Below are 19402 nucleotides of genomic sequence, written 5' to 3'. Positions count from 1 at the left end.
CTGATTTTTTGGGCACACACACACACACACACCTCAGGCAAATTCTAGTCGCTTCGATTGACCTGACTTCACAAGTCTTGTGGACGGAAACACGGTGCTTGTGAGTGCAGAGCTTCGCCTGTAGGTGGCAGTAGTGCGCGTCTACGCATGCGCAGAACAATTGTAAACAATGGTGGTGGATGGTGGTGTACGGATTACTGATATTAACAAACTTTACATTCATGTTTTTATTCATTTAACTCGGATATTTATTTCTAACTGAATGTCCACATCGAGCATTCGAAAGCTGCCAGATGCGGTGTGCATAAAATTATGGACGCTTGATTTAGCACAACGTTAAATTCAGCCTGGATGATGAAACGTAAGCTAACAGTGTTCCGTGCATTGTTGTTAAATGTGCTGCATGGTTCAGAAATCAAATAGAATAAAAGTGCAGCCAAATTTTTAAGACCACCAGCCTAATATGCTCTCAAAACAAGAGCTATGACCCCCTGAGACATATAAATTTGATGTCTGATCATATGAGGCATTGAAAAAATTGGGAACTTTAAGAAGTGAATCTGATCTGTGGACAAACTGGCTTAAATTCTTAAAAATCTTAGTTGTCTACATGATCATGTCCAGTTCATTGCACTTTTGGCCTTTCTGTCAAATCCAATGAGGAGAAAAGCTTAAAAGAAGCCAAACAGAAAGCAGAGTATTGTGTAGGACAGTTTGGAACCTCCTGGGACACACAATCATGACACCAGAGACAGTCTCACTCATCAACTTACCATACTGGGAGACTGGAAGACGCAGGATTCGGTTCCTATATCTGGTGGGCGAAAGTTCCTTCCAGGTGACCAAACCCAGTACAGATCAGGTAAATATCTCATATCTTGGAAGTATTTCTCCATGTCCTGACATGTTCACGTTTTGCATGGTTCATAACCAGTTAACCCAGTTTAATTAATTGTTTGTTTGTTTATTAGGATTTTAACGTCATGTTTTACACTTTGGTTACATTCATGACAGGAACGGTAGTTACTCATTACACAAGATTCATCAGTTCACAAGGTTATATCGAACACAGTCCTGGACAATTTAGTGTCTCCAGTTCACCTCACTTGCACGTCTTTGGACTGTGGGAGGAAACCGGAGCACCCGGAAGAAAACCCACACAGACACAAAGAGAACATGCACACAAGTCCACACAGAAGACCCAGACCGCCCCACCTGGGGGATCGAAACCCAGGGCTTTCTTGCTGCGAGGCGACCACAGTGCCACCGTGCCGCCTAACTGCAGTTTAATTAATACGTAGATTCAATTGGAAACACACAGGCTTGATCTCAGAAGCTTTGTTGAATCCAAACGTCACTTAAAGAATCTTTTCAGCAATGTGAAGTAGCAAAAATGTCTCAACAAGTAGCACAAGAGATTAGAAAGATTAATAAATACATGAGTCTGGAATGGGTTACAAAGTATCCAGGACTCTAGCAAACCACAGTGAGAGTTTTAATCTCTAAATGAAATGAATGACTCTTCCCAGAACAGGTAGCTTTAGTGAATTCACTCCAGTAGCACCAATCAGGGTCAAAAAGATTGTAAAAAAGATGGGTAAAACTGGATTCTGCTGCCCCTAATTGCCCTTATCTACACAAGACAAATGTTTTAAAGTGGCCTTGTTAAAATCCTGACCAAAACAGTCAGTTTATTCTCCAAAACCCTGCAAATAAAAGCTTGCTGACAGTCCTCAGGAGCTACGTGAAAGAATCTCTAGTTATCTGTAATGTCTGTTTGCAGTTGTTGCTGATGAATGTTCTTCATATATTACATCTTGTTTGAGGATCTGACAGATTTAGTGATTTTCTTTAAGCTATTAGACGCTACTTGTGCATAAGTTAACCGCCCAGTGCGTTCCTTCAGGAGCAAACAACCCCTCTGTTCCTGGGAGCCGACCTCTTCTCAAACACAGACGTCCGTGTGGAGAACCACCCCAGATACCATTCCAAGTTCGCCAAAAAGGGACTGGCCACTAAACTGGTTTTCTCCTCAGGTATCGAGTCTCTAAGTACTGTACATTTCCTATTTACGGATGATCCGTATTACATGGATGTTATTTAATCATGTGATTCCAGAGTTCAGGTTTCAGGGATTACGGGTTCCTTGGTCCAGTAACGGTTTGTGGTTCTACAGCGTGGATGGAATCTTCCGAGTGACTTTTGAGCTTCACAATAAACACGATCAGCTCTCCATTCTGGAGACGTTTCAGGTACGGATACGTACGAATGCTGCTTAATTATTAAATGTCAGTACCAGTATATACTGTATATACACCGATCAGCCATAACATTGAAACCACCTTGTTTCTACACTCACTGTCTATTTTATCAGCTCCACTTACCATATAGGAGCACTTTGTAGTTCTACAATTACTGACTGTAGTCCATCTGTTTCTCTACATACTTTGTTAGCCGCCTTTCACCCTGTTCTTCAATGGTCAGGACCCCCACAGAGCAGGTATTATTTCGGTGGTGGGTCATCCTCAGCACTGCAGTGAGACTGACATGGTGGTGGGGTGTTAGTGTGTGTTGTGCTGGTATGAGTGGATCAGACACCGTGTCCACTCACTGTCCACTCTATTAGACACGCCTACCTAGTCGGTCCACCTTGTAGATGTAAAGTCAGAGACGATCGCTCATCTATTGCTGCTGTTTGAGTCGGTCATCTTCTAGACCTTCATCAGCGGGCGCAGGACGCCGCCCACGGGGCGCTGTCGGCTGGATGTTTTTGGTTGGTGGACGATTCTCAGTCCAGCAGTGACAGCGAGGTGTTTAAAAACTCCAGCAGCGCTGCTGTGTCTGATCCACTCATACCAGCACAACACACACTAACACCAGCACCATGTCAGTGTCACTGCAGTGCTGAGAATCATCCAGCACCTAAATAATACCTGCTCTGTGGTGGTCCTGACCATTGAAGAACAGCATGAAAGGGGGTAACAAACCATGCAGAGAAACAGTTGGACTACAGTCAGTAATTGTAGAACTACAAAGTGCTTCTATATGGTAAGTGGAGCTGATAAAATGGACAGTGAGTGTAGAAACAAGGAGGTGGTTTTAATGTTATGGCTGATCGGTGTACATAATGTTTCAATTAATTAAATTAATGCTATTAAATCAGATTTGTTTTGTTTTATTTATTATTTTGAAGGACCTGTGGAAGTCTCGGATCGACGACGTGCAGCTAAACCCGAGCTATAACGTAACCGCCCAGTTAGCCTTGCAGCCGCCAAATCCAGGAGATCTGGAGGTACCAAGTGTGGCCGCTGCTCCACCCGAACCGCGCGAGGGCGGTCCGGAGTCTCAGGAGACGGGCGAACACCTCCGGGTAAAACCCGCGGACCATGACTACTGCTCCGTATCCGAACAGGCGGACTCCAGACGCGCCGGTCAGCTCGCCACGATGCTCTGTGACCTAGGAGACAAAGTGAGACGCGCGTCTTTAGACCCAGAACAGGAGCGTACCGCGGTGAAGCTGCTGGATCACCTCCGGCGCTGGACGGACGGACGGCCGGACGAGGACGCGCTCGCGGAGACCGTCATGACCCTCCTCCAGACGCATTCCCGCCGCCTCTGCGTCTACTCCAGCGCGCTGCTGCGGACCGTGGCCGGTTGGCTGGGCCGCCAGTTCCACCAGGCCAACGGCAGCGTGAGCCGCCAGGTCGAGGGCTTCAAGCTGCGGCACATCGAACACATCAGGGATCTCCCGCCGGCCGAGGATCTGGCGACCGAGCTCTTCCCCGAGGCCATGAGGAACCTGCTGGTCCACTGGATGGGTTTCAGCGAGGAGTCGGGCGCGTGGAAGAGGCGCAGCGAGTACCCCATCGTCCTGCTCATACTGGAGTTCGCCAACCATAACCTCATCACGGGCGTGGCTCACGTGCTCTATTCCAGCCTCATATGCAAGGACACGCCCAGGTACTGACCCATAACGGGCGGAGTCACGTCAGATCGGCCAATCAGAAACACTTTCACTGTAGCGTGCAGCAGCTTCAGGATTCTTATTGGCATTCCTTCCACATAGAAACATGCTAGTAGGTGGATTGGCTGCACCCAGTGGTCCTGTGGACTCTCACGACTATCTTCAGTAGGCGTGTGTGATCCTGGTCAGGGTCACAGTGGTTCCAGAGCCTATTTATCCTAGGAACTCTGAACCAGTCTATCAGTTAGTGCATTATCCTGGTCAGGGTCACAGTGGTTCCAGGTCTATCAGTTAATGCATTATTCTGGTCAGGGTCACAGTGGATCCAAAGTCTATCAGTTAGTGCATTATCCTGGTCAAGGCTATTCTCTGATCCATTCGAACAGTAGTTCCACGCTTCCTTCTGCGTCTTTCAGGTTTTGGTTGTCACTTTAAGGCATTTTAGCTGAGCAGCCAATAATTTGCTGCACTTCTCTGTATGTTTTTTCCCTCTACAATCAACTTTTTAATCAAAATCAAAAGTACGCTGTTCATCAGAACAATGTCTGGAACAACCCATTTTACCCAGTATTTCAGAAGGAAATGACCAACCTGTGCAACATTTGTCACCCTCCTACCTTAAATAAGGGCCAAAATTGACACCCGTTCTTCTGCAGAATGAATGACTTCACCAATTGAACTCCTCACTGCTATTATTTTGAACAACCCCCTTTCAATCAATGCTTTGATTACTCAGAATGAGCGGCATGCATGTCCTAATTGTTGGGTTTGTTTTGTTTTCATTACTCTACTACAGTTTCAAGTAAATTTTTTGCTATGTAGAAATATCACTTCTACTAAAAACAGTGATTTATCAGGTTAATGGTGTTGGACTGCTATTATTTTGAACACCACTGTAAGTACATTTTCTTTAAGCTATTAGACGCTACTTGTGCATAAGTTAACCGCCCAGTGCGTTCCTTCAGGAGCAAACAATCCCTCTGTTCCTGGGAGCCGACCTCTTCTCAAACACTGTAGCGTGCAGCAGCTTCAGGATTCTTATTGGCATTCCTTCCACATAGAAACATGCTAGTAGGTGGATTGGCTGCACCCAGTGGTCCTGTGGACTCTCACGACTATCTTCAGTAGGCGTGTGTGATCCTGGTCAGGGTCACAGTGGTTCCAGAGCCTATTTATCCTAGGAACTCTGAACCAGTCTATCAGTTAGTGCATTATCCTGGTCAGGGTCACAGTGGTTCCAGTCTATCAGTTAGTGTATTATCCTGGTCAAGGTCACGATGGTTCCAGAGTCTATCAGTTAATGCATTATCCTGGTCAGGGTCACAGTGGTTCCAGAGTCTATCAGTGTATTATCCTGGTCAAGGTCACGATGGTTCCAGAGTCTATCAGTTAATGCATTATCCTGGTCAGGGTCACAGTGGTTCCAGTCTATCAGTTAGTGCATTATCCTGGTCAGGGTCACAGTGGTTCCAGAGTCTATCAGTTAGTGCATTATCCTGGTCAGGGTCACAGTGGTTTCAGAGTCTAATCAGTGCATTATCCTGGTCAAGGTCACGATGGTTCCAGAGTCGATCAGTAAGTGCATTATTCTGGTCAGGGTCCTCATGGTTCCAGAGCCTATCAGTTAGTGCATTATCCTGGTCAAGGTCACAGTGGTTCCAGAGTCTATCAGTTAATGCATTATCCTGGTCAGGGTCACAGTGGTTCCAAAGCCGTTCAGTTAGTGCATTATCCTGGTCAGGGTCACAGTGGTTCCAGGTCTATCAGTTAGTGCATTATCCTGGTCAGGGTCACAGTGGATCCAAAGTCTATCAGTTAGTGCATTATCCTGGTCAGGGTCACAATGGATCCAAAGTCTATCAGTTAGTGCATTATCCTGGTCAAGGTCACAGTGGTTCCAGGTCTATCAGTTAATGCATTATTCTGGTCAGGGTCACAGTGGATCCAAAGTCTATCAGTTAGTGCATTATCCTGGTCAAGGTCACAGTGGTTCCAGGTCTATCAGTTAATGCATTATCCTGGTCAGGGTCACGATGGTTCCAAAATCTATCAGTTAGTTATCAGCGAACTATTCAGAAGGTTAAGACTTTTGAACACAAACATTAACCCCCGATTGGGTCCATTTTACCTCCAAAGGTCCTAGAATTTTATTACAAGTAGAATACAAGGTGTTAGACGTCATTAAGTACCAGGAGACCATAAATGAGAATCTGTCAATCCCAATATAATGTGGGCTGGTTTGGTTTTGCTTGTTTGAATGTTTCTGTAAATAAAATCAATTAAAAGTTTGATTTCTTTCTAATTTCTGCCTTTTTGTGTTGAATTAGACTCATTAAGCACAACGACGGTTCATATTTCTACGTTTTTTACCCACCTTTACCAACAGTGCCAAAAAAACGGTCGGACACAAAATGTTCTGGCCTGACAGATTTAATGTGAGCGGGTACAACAGCTTGGCGCACACGTGGTTCTCTGCCAGACCGTTTCGATGCAGCGGTTTCTTTATATAAACAACGTTAAGTCAGGAAGAAAAAACCCACAGGTTTACGTCATCCTAACGTCTTTAATGTCCAAATCTCTTATAAAGCTGTGCGACACCACGTCACACCTTCGTTGCATTTACTTTTAGAGACCCAGCACATCCTTAAAAAAAAAAAAAAAAACAAGTCACTCGTATTTACAGGATCCGGATTGTTCCGAGACAAAACTGGTATTCCAATAAATTACATTTGCAAACCGACATGATGCAATGTAACGCACGGGCGAGTTAAAATCGGGACCCGGGAGGGAGGGAGGCTGCGGAATCAGACGGCGTCCATCCCCCGTGAGGAGAACGAGGAGGAAAACCCCAGCCCCATGCCTCTCTGCGTGTGGGTCTGGGAGCGCGCCATCTCGTACTGGACGTCCAGGTTCCGGAACATCTCCTCCTGCTGCTGCAGCGTCTTCAGTCCGTCCTCGTTCAGGTTGCCCGGGGCTTTCACCTCGTCGGCCTGCGGTGAACCATTTATTATTAACTTACTACCATTTAAACGTCATGTTTTACACACTTTGGTTCCATTCATGACAGGACAGCTAGTTACTGGTATTTTCATTCGGTCATAACTTGCATAAAGACACGGTTTGGTCTGCATGGAGCCCTGACCTCGACTCTTAACGTCATTAAGTGGGCACAAATTCCCACACACACAGTCCAAAACAAAAGTTCTGGTGTTGATGGTGCTGGACTGGAGGTCTGCATGGAGCCCTGATCTCAACTCGAACATCTTTAGGAAGAATTGAAACATTAAGTAGGCACAGATTCCAGTCCAGTAGGCACAGCCACAGTCCAAAACAGTGCTGGTGTTGATGGTTTGGTCTGGAGGAACTCTGGTGGCCTTCAAGAAGCCCTGACCTCAACCCTAACGTCTTTAGGATGAACTGAAACATGAAGTGGGCACAAATTCCCACAGACACAGTCCAAAACAGTGCTGGTGTTGATGGTTTGGTCTGGAGGAACTCTGGTGGCCTTCAAGAAGCCCTGACCTCAACCCGAACGTCTTTAGGATGAACTGAAACATGAAGTGGGCACAAATTCCCACAGACACAGTCCAAAACAGTGCTGGTGTTGATGGTTTGGTCTGGAGGAACTCTGGTGGCCTTCAAGAAGCCCTGACCTCAACCCTAACGTCTTTAGGATGAACTGAAACATGAAGTGGGCACAAATTCCCACAGACACAGTCCAAAACAGTTCTGGTGTTGATGGTTTGGTTTGGTCTGGAGGAACTCTGGTGGCCTTCAAGAAGCCCTGACCTCAACCCTAACGTCTTTAGGATGAACTGAAACATGAAGTGGGCACAAATTCCCACAGACACAGTCCAAAACAGTTCTGGTGTTGATGGTTTGGACCAGAGGGACTCTGGGGTTTATGGTTTGGTGTGGAGGAACTCCAGTGGCCTGCATGAAGCCTTGACCTCAACCCTAACATCTTTAGGATGAATTGAAACATCAAGTGGACACAAATTCCCACAGACACAGTCCAAAACAGTGCTGGTGTTCATGGTTTGGTCAGGTGGCCTGCATGGAGCTTTGACCTCAACTCAATTTCACATCTTCAGGATGAACTGGAACAGTAAGTGGGCACAAATTCCCACAGACAGTCCAAAACAAAAGTGCTGGTGCTGATGTTTTGGTCTAGAGGAACTCTGGTGGCCTGAATGAAGCCCTGACCTCAACCCGAACATCTTTATTATGAACTGAAACATGAAGTGGGCACAAATTCCCACAGACACGGTCTAAAACAGTGCTGAACACTCACTTTGATGCCCATCAGCTTGCGGAACTTGACGTTTTGGTCCTTGTTGCCGAAATTCAGCTTCTCCCAAAGTTCGGCGGTCTGGGACTTGTTGTCCTTGAATAGAAACACACACACACACACACACACTATTAATAATACAATAAATAAGCCTCCAATTTAGTCATTTCCGATTCCCAATACTGCTTGCACGACCCGGATCCGATCCGAGCCGCGGATCACCGCGCGCCCCCTCCGATACGCGCCGAATCCAAATCCCACACAGAGCCGTGACGGCTCTGTGTGGGATTTGGATTCGGCGCGTATCGGAGGGGGCGCGCGGTGATCCGCGGCTCTCCCCGGGCCCAAATTCCCACAGACACTCACTCCTTCCTTCTTGCCCTGCCACAGCAGCTTCCTCTTCTTCTCCTGCTCGGCGAACTTGGACGGGTTGACGGCCGAGGGGTTGTAGTAGCTGGGCACGGCGATGCCCGTCTCCGCCTGCGTCTTGGCCTGCAGCGCCGCCATCTGGGCCGCCATGGCGATCTGGGGCGTGACCTGCGTGCCCGACGCCAGCAGCGCCGCCACGTCGAGGGCCGGGCTGGAGGCCGAACCCGGGGGGCTGTCGCAGAGCAGAGGGGCCGCTACCGCCGCAGCTGTCGGATTAAAGCAGAACATCATGATCATATCGTTAAAACACGACACCTTTATCACCCGCGTGGAAAAACAGATCGTCCCTAGACATAAAAGGCTGGAGACCGGTCTCTCACATGTCCACATTATAGAATTGCTTTGATCTGGAAGCAGCTCAGTAGTTGCCACCAGGTTGCCACTGTCGGGCCCTTAAGCAAGGTACTTTATATGGATATTTATTAATTTATTAGGTTTTTACACACTTTGGTTCCATCCATTACAGGACAGGTAGTTAATAGTCACACAAGATTCATCAATTCAATGCGTCTTTGTACTGTGGGAGGAAACGCGGGGAGAACATGCCAACTCCACCCAGAAAGGACCCAGACCGCTCCACCTGGGAATCGAACACGGGACCTACTCGGATGTGACGCGTATTGATCCGTGGCACTGCCAATCGTGTTCGTGTTGATGCCTGGCCAGGTCAAGTGGCTCTGCTCCACAGGGGTGTGCTAGCGCCCACAAATGCTCTTTTAAACGCACGTGCGCAAATTCCCACAGATACAGAGAATGGGAGTCGAACCCAGGACCTTCTTGCCGTGAGGCGACGGTGCTACCCGCCCTGTATGTTGGATAGAAGCGCCGGCTGTGAATGGTGTACATTACAAGGCTTTCATATGCATGTGGTGGCAGAACGTTAATAACGAATGGACTGACCCGTATGCAGAAATGCTCACCCAACTATGCACATCCTGTTCAGTCTCTTGGATTTTAATGACGGGGGCAGCTGTAGAAGGTTACTTGGGCCCTTGAGCAAGGTCCTTAACCCTCAATTGCTTAGACTGTCACGGTACTGTAAGTCGTTTCGAATAAAAGCGTCCGCTAAATGACAAAAACCTAAATGTGAAATGATACGAGTCGCTTGTAGCTACACCCCTAGTCATACTGTGACAGGCCTGGTCCGAAACTCTCTTTCTGGACTTGCTTAGACGACTTTATCAAAGCATATCAAAGTGAAACAGACGTTAATCTTCTTAACGTCTTAATCTTCTGGGAATGTTTCCATCACACCTTCCAACTGTGTACGCAATCTTGGCGTTCTGTTTGACCCTCTGCTTTCATTCGGTCCTCATGTGAAATCACTATCCAAATCAGCCTTTCTTCAGCTTCGCAATATTACTCGTCTCCGTCCCTATCTTTCATTTGAGGTGGCGGAAACACCGATACACGCTTTTGTCACCAGCCGCTTGGACTACTGCAATTCCTTATTGCACGGACTTCCCGCCAAAACCCTCCGTCCCCTGCAAACCATACAAAATGCAGCTGCTCGGGTCCTGACATTTACCCGAAAGTTTGACCACATCACCCCTGTTTTGGAAGAACTACATTGGCTGCCAATTTCCATGCGCATTAAATATTAAATTCTGGTCTTGACTTTTAAAGCACTTCATGGTCTCGCTCCCGCCTATCTTACTAAACTCCTCACACGTCACACACCATCACGCAGACTAAGGTCGTCAGACACGAATCAACTATCTGTTCCTAGATTTAGGATGTCCACTATGGGCGGCAGATCCTTCAGCGTTGCCGCCCCAACACTCTGGAACTCTCTGCCCTCGACTCTTCGCTCTATTTCTTCTCTTTCTGCTTTCAAGGTGTCTCTAAAAACCCATCTCTTCTCACATTTTCATTCTACTTCTTGAACTTATATCTCTAACCTATCCTTACTCACTGTCGGTTTGTTTTTGTTTTTGTTTTGTTTTGCCTCGTCTTGTGTGTTGTCGTTTGTTTTCACTTTTTATTACTGTACAGCGACCTTGAGCTTGGTGAAAGGCGCTATATAAGTTGAACTTATTATTATTATTATTATTATTACCTGCTGCTATATCATGCTGCTGCAGTTGGTGCTTCTCCAGCAGCTCTTTCTCTCTCTGTTCCTGAAGTTTTTTGGCTCTTTCCAACCTGGAGATGTGACAGGACGACACGACGAGTGAGGAATAAGAACGTCAGATCACGGAAGCTGTACATGCACTACAAAATCCCACAGAAACGGTCCAAACTAGCTTCACAATAACGTCCATGGGTTTGAACAGGATGTTAGACAAGCCTGTATTCCAGTGTCTGAATCCTTTCAGTCATACAGTGTATATAATATTCCGAACATGCTGCCTGAAAAACTAAAACTTGATACCTCCTGGCCAGAGCCTCTTGTGCATCCATGGCTGTGTTCCTGCCTCTGAAAACCACCGGGCTTAAAGAAACACTGCGACTCGTCTTCTTCACCTTCTCAGCTTTCTTTTTCTTCTCTCTGCACCGTGAGACGAAGCGATAAAAATCAGGGTCACTGAGGTCATGCAGAACCAAATCAGAAAAACAAACAAATAAAAAAAGTTTCACAGACGCCGACTCGCCTGCTTTTGCTGCGACTTTTACTCTTCTGTTTGTGTTTGGATCGTGATCTGGACCGGGACTTGGGTCGTCTCTTCTTTTCGCGGCTCCTCGATCTCTTCTCGCGGCTGTGTGACAGAGATCTTCGTCTCTCCCGACTCCGACGCTTTCTGTGGACGCGCGAACAGACCGACCGCACCGAATCAAAGACAATTCACCGAGGGTCTACCATGAAGATGCTTTTTTTCTTTTTTGGTAACTCTTCACAACGTATCATAGGCTGGACCATCACACAAAACCTCTGTTGCGTCAGATGCTTCCTACACGTGCACACATGGACAAAAGTATGTGGACACCTGACCATATGCTTTAATAGCCGTATGACTAGGGCCCAAATAAATTAACAGTAAAATATGCGTGATTTTACGGACCTCGGTCGTTACCCGTCGTGTTTTTAGCTGCTTTAGACTTCGAAATCTTGGACGTTTCGTCTAATTGCTAGAGTAAACGAGCGTCTTAAGAGTTTGATGAGTTCATAAAGTAAGAAATAAACCGTACATAGACAAACTGTTGGGAGCAGAATACTCTACTGGCTTGTTCTTTTGAGGCGCAGCACAAACTACAGAGAGATGATCACGTGTCTATAGAAGCACACTTTTCCATTGATTATAGAATCCCCAAAGGGACCATTTTCACGGCCGTGAATTAAGTAGGGCCTTAGATATGACCTTAAAATAGCCACCTTTGCATCGATGACTGCTCTCACTCTTCTGGGACAGCTTTCGATAAATCAAAAGCACAGTTAAGTTCGGGCACTGAGAATGGTCCCGTCAAGCTGAAGAAATGATACAGCCTTCGCCTAGCAGTCCTCACAAATGTAAAGGCATATTATTATGAATTCCGTAACACCTGTTAGGAGCGGCTGAGTGGGCCGCTCAGGTGGGGCAGATGTAAAACTACGACCTCTGCTGGCTGATTGATGGCGCCTGCACAGGCGTGTTGATCAGGGTGTGTCTCCGTACACAGGGCTGACCCACACTCGTCTAGAGCAGGTGAAAAAATGCATACGGCTGCTGCCCACGTGTCGGAGGGGACAAAAGCTAGCTTTGTTCTCCTCAATCAGAGCGGGGATCGGCATTGGTGGAGAGGAAGCATGACGCAATCGGGCAATTGGACAAGCTAAAAGTCGGGAGAACAAAAAAAGTGTCCGAGTGGCCTACACTCAAGCATGTCCACATACTTTTGGCTTTACAGTCTAGTACTGACAGGTGAGCATCGCTAAAGCGGAACGGGACGTTCCAATGTCCGACCTTTCCTTGGAGCGCGACCTGCTTCTTCCTCGTGAAGACTTCTTGTGTTTTTTGCGGTGCCGCTCTTCAGCGCTGTCGTCGGAGAACCTCTCGCGGTCCGAGCTGTGCGACCTGACGCTCTTGTGCGAGTCCTTCCGCCGCGCCTGTTTTGAGAAGAAGCGTGGGTCTTTTTCAGAAAAATAGTGCGACAAAGAGTGTTAGTACACTGGCTTAGAAAGCAATGCAACTTAGCTGAATGCTAAAGTATTCACCCCCCCCCCCCCCCCCTCCCCTCTGCCCACCTACACGTTTCTGGGTGGACAGCAGTAGAGTCGGAATGGAGGAGTGCTCGGGTTACCCTAGTGTGATGATGAACTATATTTCAATTTGGATTGCTGTTCGTTTGGGGGTTTGTATTTATTTGAATGCATGCATTTGTGTTTTTTACACAGATACACCAGCGTGTTTACATTTATAGTTATTTTATTAATAAATAGGCTCATGCAAAAAGATCAATTGACAAATTATGTTGTTGGAGACGCATCAGATTCTACTGCAACTCGTTTAAACTTGCGAGACAAATAAATAATATATTACAAATAAATATAAACACATTGAATTCAGGAAGGTGGAAAATTGAATGACTGATAGTTACCTGTCCAGATGTAGGCATATTATTTTGCTATCTGTCAGCAGCGTCTTCAGTTCAGAGTGTCTCTTCGTGCATTAGCACGCTGAGTGTAATTCGTTATAAAGATGTTATCATGTGATCTAAGTACAGGATTTTACCAAAAAAAATATCCCACACATTCCCTGCGCTACTTCACTCTCTAATCTCTAATTTCACACATCTGACATGTGAGAGAGATCAAATACCCCATAATAGCTACTGAAACTCTCACTAATGACCAAATATTTCATCTGGCATTTATATCATTACTGCTGCTTTAATCCTGCATACTTACCCCGAATCCTAACGCTAGAAATTCTAGCTGACACACTCAACTTATGTGACCATATCAACTTAACCTATCTGAGTGAAACGGTCTGTAATGTAATTACCTCTTTGCTCCGGCTGCGGGATCTTTTGTGCTTCTTGTCACCTGAAATTGAGAAAAAGGACTGATGAAGGGATGTATTGGACTGATAAAGTATGCAGATGAGCATGCGTGGACCCCTGGTAGTGGCGCTTGGGTGACGCAGTGGTAAACTACACTAGACACCACATACAGACGAGACCGGCTGTCTTTTTTGGGATAAGACTGATTGGTATCCTGTCCGGGGAGTGCAATGCATTGCGCCGAGTGATTCTGGATGAACAGGGCCCACCGTGACTCTGAACAGGATAAATCAGTAGGACAGTGGTAGCCTAGTGGGTAGAGCTTTGGATTATCAATTGAAAGGTTGAGTTCAAACCCCAGAACTGCCTTGCAGGCACTGTTGGGCCCCTGAGCAGGGCCCTTAAACCTCTCGGCCCGTGTGGCTGAACAAACAAGCTGGGATATGCAAAGAAAGAATTTCATTGATGTGCACACCTGCATATGTTTATATGACAAATAAAAGCATTCCATTCAAATCAGTGGCAAAACAAAGGAAAAATCTCACTAGTAAGAGCTCTAATGACCCAATTTTGTTTTGATATATCCAGTTCCCCTGTGCACGCCAGTGAGACACTCACAGAATTCCTACAGACAGCCCAAACAAGTACAGATGAACACACCGGTATACTCTCCCAGTATTCCCCATTTAACCGTGTCCGCCGAGCGCCCGACCAAACCAGCGACACACCCGACGCTCACGCATCCATCCCCGTGTGTACGGCGGGAGGTTTACCTGACTTGCGCTTTCTGTCCCTTGACCGTGATCTGGACCGTGAGTGATGCTTCCCACTCCGGGGCGATTTCGATTTGGAAGATTCCATGTCGTAGGTGCGAGTCCACGTCGATGTCCGAGCTCGGATTCGGAGGCTTATTTAGAACAGCTTCATTTGCCTGATAGGGAGGAGAAAGGGCGTGGCATTTACACACACAAATGATTGTTTTTTTTTTAGAGATTCTATTGTTTAAAATATCTTTTATTTTTATAAAACCTGATCCACTTCATCAGTGACAGCATTAATAAAATCATTAGCCTTTAATGTAGAGATGGGACGATCGGGGTTTTTGGCACCGATTCCGATCTCCGATGTCCTTTCAGGGACATCTGCCGATAGCCGATTGCGATCGGGGGGGGGAACGGTAAATAAAATAAATAAACTTAAAAAGAGCCTCACAGTGAAGATAAACCGGAGCAGCGCGCACGTGTGTGTGTGTGTGTGTGTGTGTGTGCGCCTTTAGAAGAGACGCTTTGTTCACTGTATCGCTATAAGTGATTCATTGATTCACGAGTCATTTTTCGCGAAGCGTAAGTTTCTCTTCTCGGTTATCTCTCCGTGTTTACTGTTATTAATTAAATGTCGTGGTTTTAAATAAACACCAGCTACTACAGAACATTCTGTGTGACTCTCTTACATTAAAAAGCTTCATTAAAAAGCTTAATTAAACTGCTATTACCACAGATCTGTAACCGAGTCAGACTCGTTCCGTCTAAGGAGCTAAAAGTTCAGCAGATGATCCTGAACTAACGAATTTGGTAATGAATAAACTTTTGCCTCTGATTGGCTCTGTAACGTTTTCTGTTCTCATCTACATCACAAGTAAGAACCGCTTACGATTTACCAAAGTGAACCAGGAGTTTATATAACGTGCTGATAGAATCGACTCAGATGTGACCGGGTTGAATTATCTTTTTAAAGTAAATATTACAATCAGCAAAATTACATCGTATGTACGATGCACAACGTTAATGATGTTATTTTAGGTCATGAAGAGCTTTCACGATGGTTTCTGTACGATGGTTGATGAATGGTGATGTGATGGTTGGTGCTTCGTAGCTCAAAGTCTGGATCGATCCACTGAGCTGTTAACTTAACGTGATCTTTATATATCACACGATCGGATCGGCTACTTTTAGGAAATATCGCCGATCGCCGATAGCATATTTTGATTAAAAATCGGCCGATACCGATTCATAGCCGACCGATCGTCCCATCTCTACTTTAATGGGTCAGACTATTTATTCATGTTAAATAGTGTGATTTTTTTTTAGCTTTTTATTTTAAATTATATTACAGCAGGTGTTTCTGATTTCGAAGTAAGTGGGTTGTGTACTTTGCATACAGTGAATTTTTTGTTTGCATAACTTACAACAGGAGATGAATCCCATTCAAATTAAACATTTACATGAAACCAAAACCTTGTTCTCCGGGGAGGAAACGGCAACTAGCAAAATTTCCTAAATCGACCGATCTGCATCGGCTTGATGTACAGCGCCGCAGATGTGCCCAGGACCTTTAGAGGTTTAAAGCTTACCCCGAAATCCAATGTTTATAACAATCCCTGGCAAGGGAAGGAAAAGGGGTTCCAATCCAAAAGCAAATATCAGTATCGGGGTCAATATTGACCATACACACAGACTCATTACACATATTTTTCAATCGGAGACTGAGAATGTTTGAATAACATTATTACACACAAATGTATATACTTACATATAGTGTTTTCGTATATAGTTGTAAATGCCATTCTTTTATTTACTGTACTTACACTGTACTGGAGTTGCTGTAACACTCGAATTTCCCCCATGGGGATCAGTTAAGGACTCTTATCTTATCTCACTGCTGACAGGCACAATAACCTTTAGATCTGAATTGAATCCCAAATAAAAACAAATCAGTTTGAGACGTCTCAAATCTTTGGATCTCGGGTAAACCGCTGATTAAGTTGTCGCACCGGGCATTTTCGTGATGCAACCCTGGCAAAGCTGACCTAGTGATGCATTTAGAAGATAGTGAGAAAGTACGTTTGTGGGTAAGAAGGATGACAGCACCATCCTGAGCCACATGAAAAACGTCCTTGCATCATTAAACGTAATGATTCTGCGTCATCGGTAACATCATGGCTATAGAAATGAACACGGTTTTACTGTGAGTTCGGATGATGCTTTTATGTTGTTCACCACACAACCCATATACAGGTCCTTCTCAAAAAATTAGCATATTGTGATAAAGTTCATTATTTTCCATAATGTAATGATAAAAATTAAACTTTCATATATTTTAGATTCATTGCACACCAACTGAAATATTTCAGGTCTTTTATTGTTTTAATACTTATGATTTTGGCATACAGCTCATGAAAACCCAAAATTCTCAAAAAATTAGCATATTTCATCCGACCAATAAAAGAAAAGTGTTTTTAATACAAAAAAAGTCAACCTTCAAATAATTATGTTCAGTTATGCACTCAATACTTGGTCGGGAATCCTTTTGCAGAAATGACTGCTTCAATGGGGGCAATCAGCCTGTGGCACTGCTGAGGTGTTATGGAGGCCCAGGATGCTTCGATAGCGGCCTTAAGCTCATCCAGAGTGTTGGGTCTTGTGTCTCTCAACTTTCTCTTCACAATATCCCACAGATTCTCTATGGGGTTCAGGTCAGGAGAGTTGGCAGGCCAATTGAGCACAGTAATACCATGGTCAGTAAACCATTCACCAGTGGTTTTGGCACTGTGAGCAGGTGCCAGGTCGTGCTGAAAAATGAAATCTTCATCTCCATAAAGCTTTTCAGCAGATGGAAGCATGAAGTGCTCCAAAATCTCCTGATAGCTAGCTGCATTGACCCTGCCCTTGATAAAACACAGTGGACCAACACCAGCAGCTGACATGGCACCCCAGACCATCACTGACTGTGGGTACTTGACACTGGACTTCAGGCATTTTGGCATTTCCTTCTCCCCAGTCTTCCTCCAGACTCTGGCACCTTGATTTCCGAAAACAGTACTTTGGACCACTGAGCAACAGTCCAGTGCTGCTTCTCTGTAGCCCAGGTCAGGCGCTTCTGCCGCTGTTTCTGGTTCAAAAGTGGCTTGACCTGGGGAATGCGGCACCTGTAGCCCATTTCCTGCACACGCCTGTGCACGGTGGCTCTGGATGTTTCTACTCCAGACTCAGTCCACTGCTTCCGCAGGTCCCCCAAGGTCTGGAATCGGCCCTTCTCCACAATCTTCCTCAGGGTCCGGTCACCTCTTCTCGTTGTGCAGCGTTTTCTGCCACACTTTTTCCTTCCCACAGACTTCCCACTGAGGTGCCTTGATACAGCACTCTGGGAACAGCCTATTCGTTCAGAAATTTCTTTCTGTGTCCTACCCTCTTGCTTGAGGGTGTCAATGATGGCCTTCTGGACAGCAGTCAGGTCGGCAGTCTTACCCATGATTGCAGTTTTGAGTAATGAACCAGGCTGGGAGTTTTTAAAAGCCTCAGGAATCTTTTGCAGGTGTTTAGAGTTAATTCGTTGATTCAGATGATTAGGTTAATAGCTCGTTTAGAGAACCTTTTCATGATATGCTAATTTTTTGAGATAGGAATTTTGGGTTTTCATGAGCTGTATGCCAAAATCATAAGTATTAAAACAATAAAAGACCTGAAATATTTCAGTTGGTGTGCAATGAATCTAAAATATATGAAAGTTTAATTTTTATCATTACATTATGGAAAATAATGAACTTTATCACAATATGCTAATTTTTTGAGAAGGACCTGTATATATACACATAAGGTGCTGTGAAAAGAGTATTTTGCTAATGTCATATTTAAATGCTTTAAATCTAACTGAATATTAATTTCAAGTAGTAATGTGAACAAAATGCAGCTGAAATGATGATTCCATTTCATACACTATATGACCAAATGAATAAGAAGCCTTGACTATCAGCTTTCTAAACACCCATGACTATTAATACAGTGTAGAGTTGCCTTCGACACAACAAAAGCATCTAGTCTTTGGAGCGTGTCTGTGGGAATTTGTGTCACTTCCATTTCCAACATTATTTTTGGAATTAGAAGACCTGGCTCGCCCTCCCGGCCACCTTGTCAATCCAATTCATCCCAGTGAGGTTCAGAGGGATTGAGAAGTCATCGAGCTGTGTATTTATGGACCTGGCTTTGTGTACAGCCATGCTGGAACTAAGTCAAAGGCTTGCTATTCGTTTGATATAATTGTTGTTATAGGTCTAATAGCAATGGTGATTAGTTAAGAAAGTTGGCCATATACTTTTGAACATGTAATGTACCACATTTATGTTTATTACAATCCATTGTAATGAATTGGGTAAACAAACTGTAGTTGTGCATTACAATGTAAACACGTTTGTATCTATTTGTACTTGATTAGGGCTGTCCAAATTAAAGACTTGTACTGCTAAAAGTATAAAATGTTTTGCATTCTGTGTGTGTGTTTGTTTATTTATATTGTGTGTAATACATTTGAGATGTTTCCTAGCAGTTGGCAGAGTAGCTAATGTAGCTAACAATGCTAACGACGTCGAGTCACTCGAAGCCCACAGATTATTAAAAGTGTTTAACTAAACGCTGCAGTAAAATAAACTGCATTTTAATATCGCAGACTTATTAAACGATATATTATCTCAAACTAAGAACTTATTAAGCATTTTAAAAAGACACATTATCACATATTATTGAAAATGTGCTGTTAGCTCGAGCGGCCTTCGCTTCATTCTCCGGCTGCTTCACTCGCCATGTTTCTCCTCATCAATGAACATTTTCTGAGACAAAATATCACCAAATACTGTTAAATTTTACTTACCGTCGTTTCAAACCACCCAGAGCTGAAGAACTTATTTATTTTTATCTATTTTATTCCCACACGGAATTACCTTCGACGTGGGGGTTGTAACCTACTCAAACTCAACGCAATACATCGTGTTACTAGAGCCTTCTCGTCTTTCTTGGCTGCGTCCTAAA

At 44.8% G+C, this 19402-nt stretch overlaps 2 protein-coding genes across 4 annotated transcripts; one reads left to right on the top strand and one right to left on the bottom strand.

The window, feature by feature from the left end:
- The first annotated feature begins 739 nt into the window (after nucleotides 1–739).
- Nucleotides 740–4719, top strand: si:ch211-110p13.9 (uncharacterized protein LOC562347 homolog). Its single transcript, XM_063018137.1, has 4 exons — nucleotides 740–862; nucleotides 1907–2036; nucleotides 2119–2252; nucleotides 3194–4719. Exons 1-4 carry the CDS (start codon nucleotides 740–742, stop codon nucleotides 3965–3967), a joined length of 1161 nt encoding a protein of 386 aa, XP_062874207.1. The 3' UTR covers nucleotides 3968–4719.
- A 1659-nt stretch (nucleotides 4720–6378) lies between these two features.
- On the bottom strand, nucleotides 6379–19343 carry rsrc2 (arginine/serine-rich coiled-coil 2). 3 transcript variants are annotated; one of them, XM_063017672.1, is made up of 10 exons: nucleotides 19245–19343; nucleotides 14378–14535; nucleotides 13607–13647; nucleotides 12566–12708; nucleotides 11279–11425; nucleotides 11059–11175; nucleotides 10744–10829; nucleotides 8622–8890; nucleotides 8259–8351; nucleotides 6379–6954 (listed from the first exon to the last, which is right to left on the bottom strand). In XM_063017672.1, the coding sequence occupies exons 2-10, from the start codon at nucleotides 14463–14465 to the stop codon at nucleotides 6769–6771; spliced, it is 1170 nt and encodes a 389-aa protein (XP_062873742.1). In that variant the 5' UTR covers nucleotides 14466–14535; nucleotides 19245–19343; the 3' UTR covers nucleotides 6379–6768. The 3 variants fall into 3 exon arrangements, with proteins under 3 accessions (XP_062873742.1, XP_062873744.1, XP_062873743.1); XM_063017674.1 differs by lacking the exons at nucleotides 14378–14535; nucleotides 19245–19343 and adding an exon at nucleotides 13200–13278 and having other exon boundaries at nucleotides 13607–13624; XM_063017673.1 differs by lacking the exons at nucleotides 13607–13647; nucleotides 14378–14535; nucleotides 19245–19343 and adding an exon at nucleotides 13200–13589.
- Between the last annotated feature and the right edge of the window lie 59 nt (nucleotides 19344–19402).

The sequence above is a fragment of the Trichomycterus rosablanca genome, chromosome 21 (assembly GCF_030014385.1).
Source record: "Trichomycterus rosablanca isolate fTriRos1 chromosome 21, fTriRos1.hap1, whole genome shotgun sequence".
NCBI classification, from domain to species: domain Eukaryota; kingdom Metazoa; phylum Chordata; class Actinopteri; order Siluriformes; family Trichomycteridae; genus Trichomycterus; species Trichomycterus rosablanca.
This window is presented reverse-complemented; position numbering and strand designations above follow the sequence as displayed.

Coding starts and splice junctions, on each gene's coding strand:
- si:ch211-110p13.9 (XM_063018137.1), top strand. CDS start 740: ATGACACCAGAGACAGTCTCACTCATCAACTTACCATACTGGGAGACT. Junction 863..1,906: donor CCAAACCCAGTACAGATCAG/GTAAATATCTCA, acceptor GCGTTCCTTCAG/GAGCAAACAACCCCTCTGTT. Junction 2,253..3,193: donor CCATTCTGGAGACGTTTCAG/GTACGGATACGT, acceptor ATTATTTTGAAG/GACCTGTGGAAGTCTCGGAT.
- rsrc2 (XM_063017672.1), bottom strand. CDS start 14,465: ATGGAATCTTCCAAATCGAAATCGCCCCGGAGTGGGAAGCATCACTCA. Junction 12,709..13,606: donor CCCGCAGCCGGAGCAAAGAG/GTAATTACATTA, acceptor TTCTCAAAACAG/GCGCGGCGGAAGGACTCGCA. Junction 8,352..8,621: donor GGCAGGGCAAGAAGGAAGGA/GTGAGTGTCTGT, acceptor TTTCTATTCAAG/GACAACAAGTCCCAGACCGC.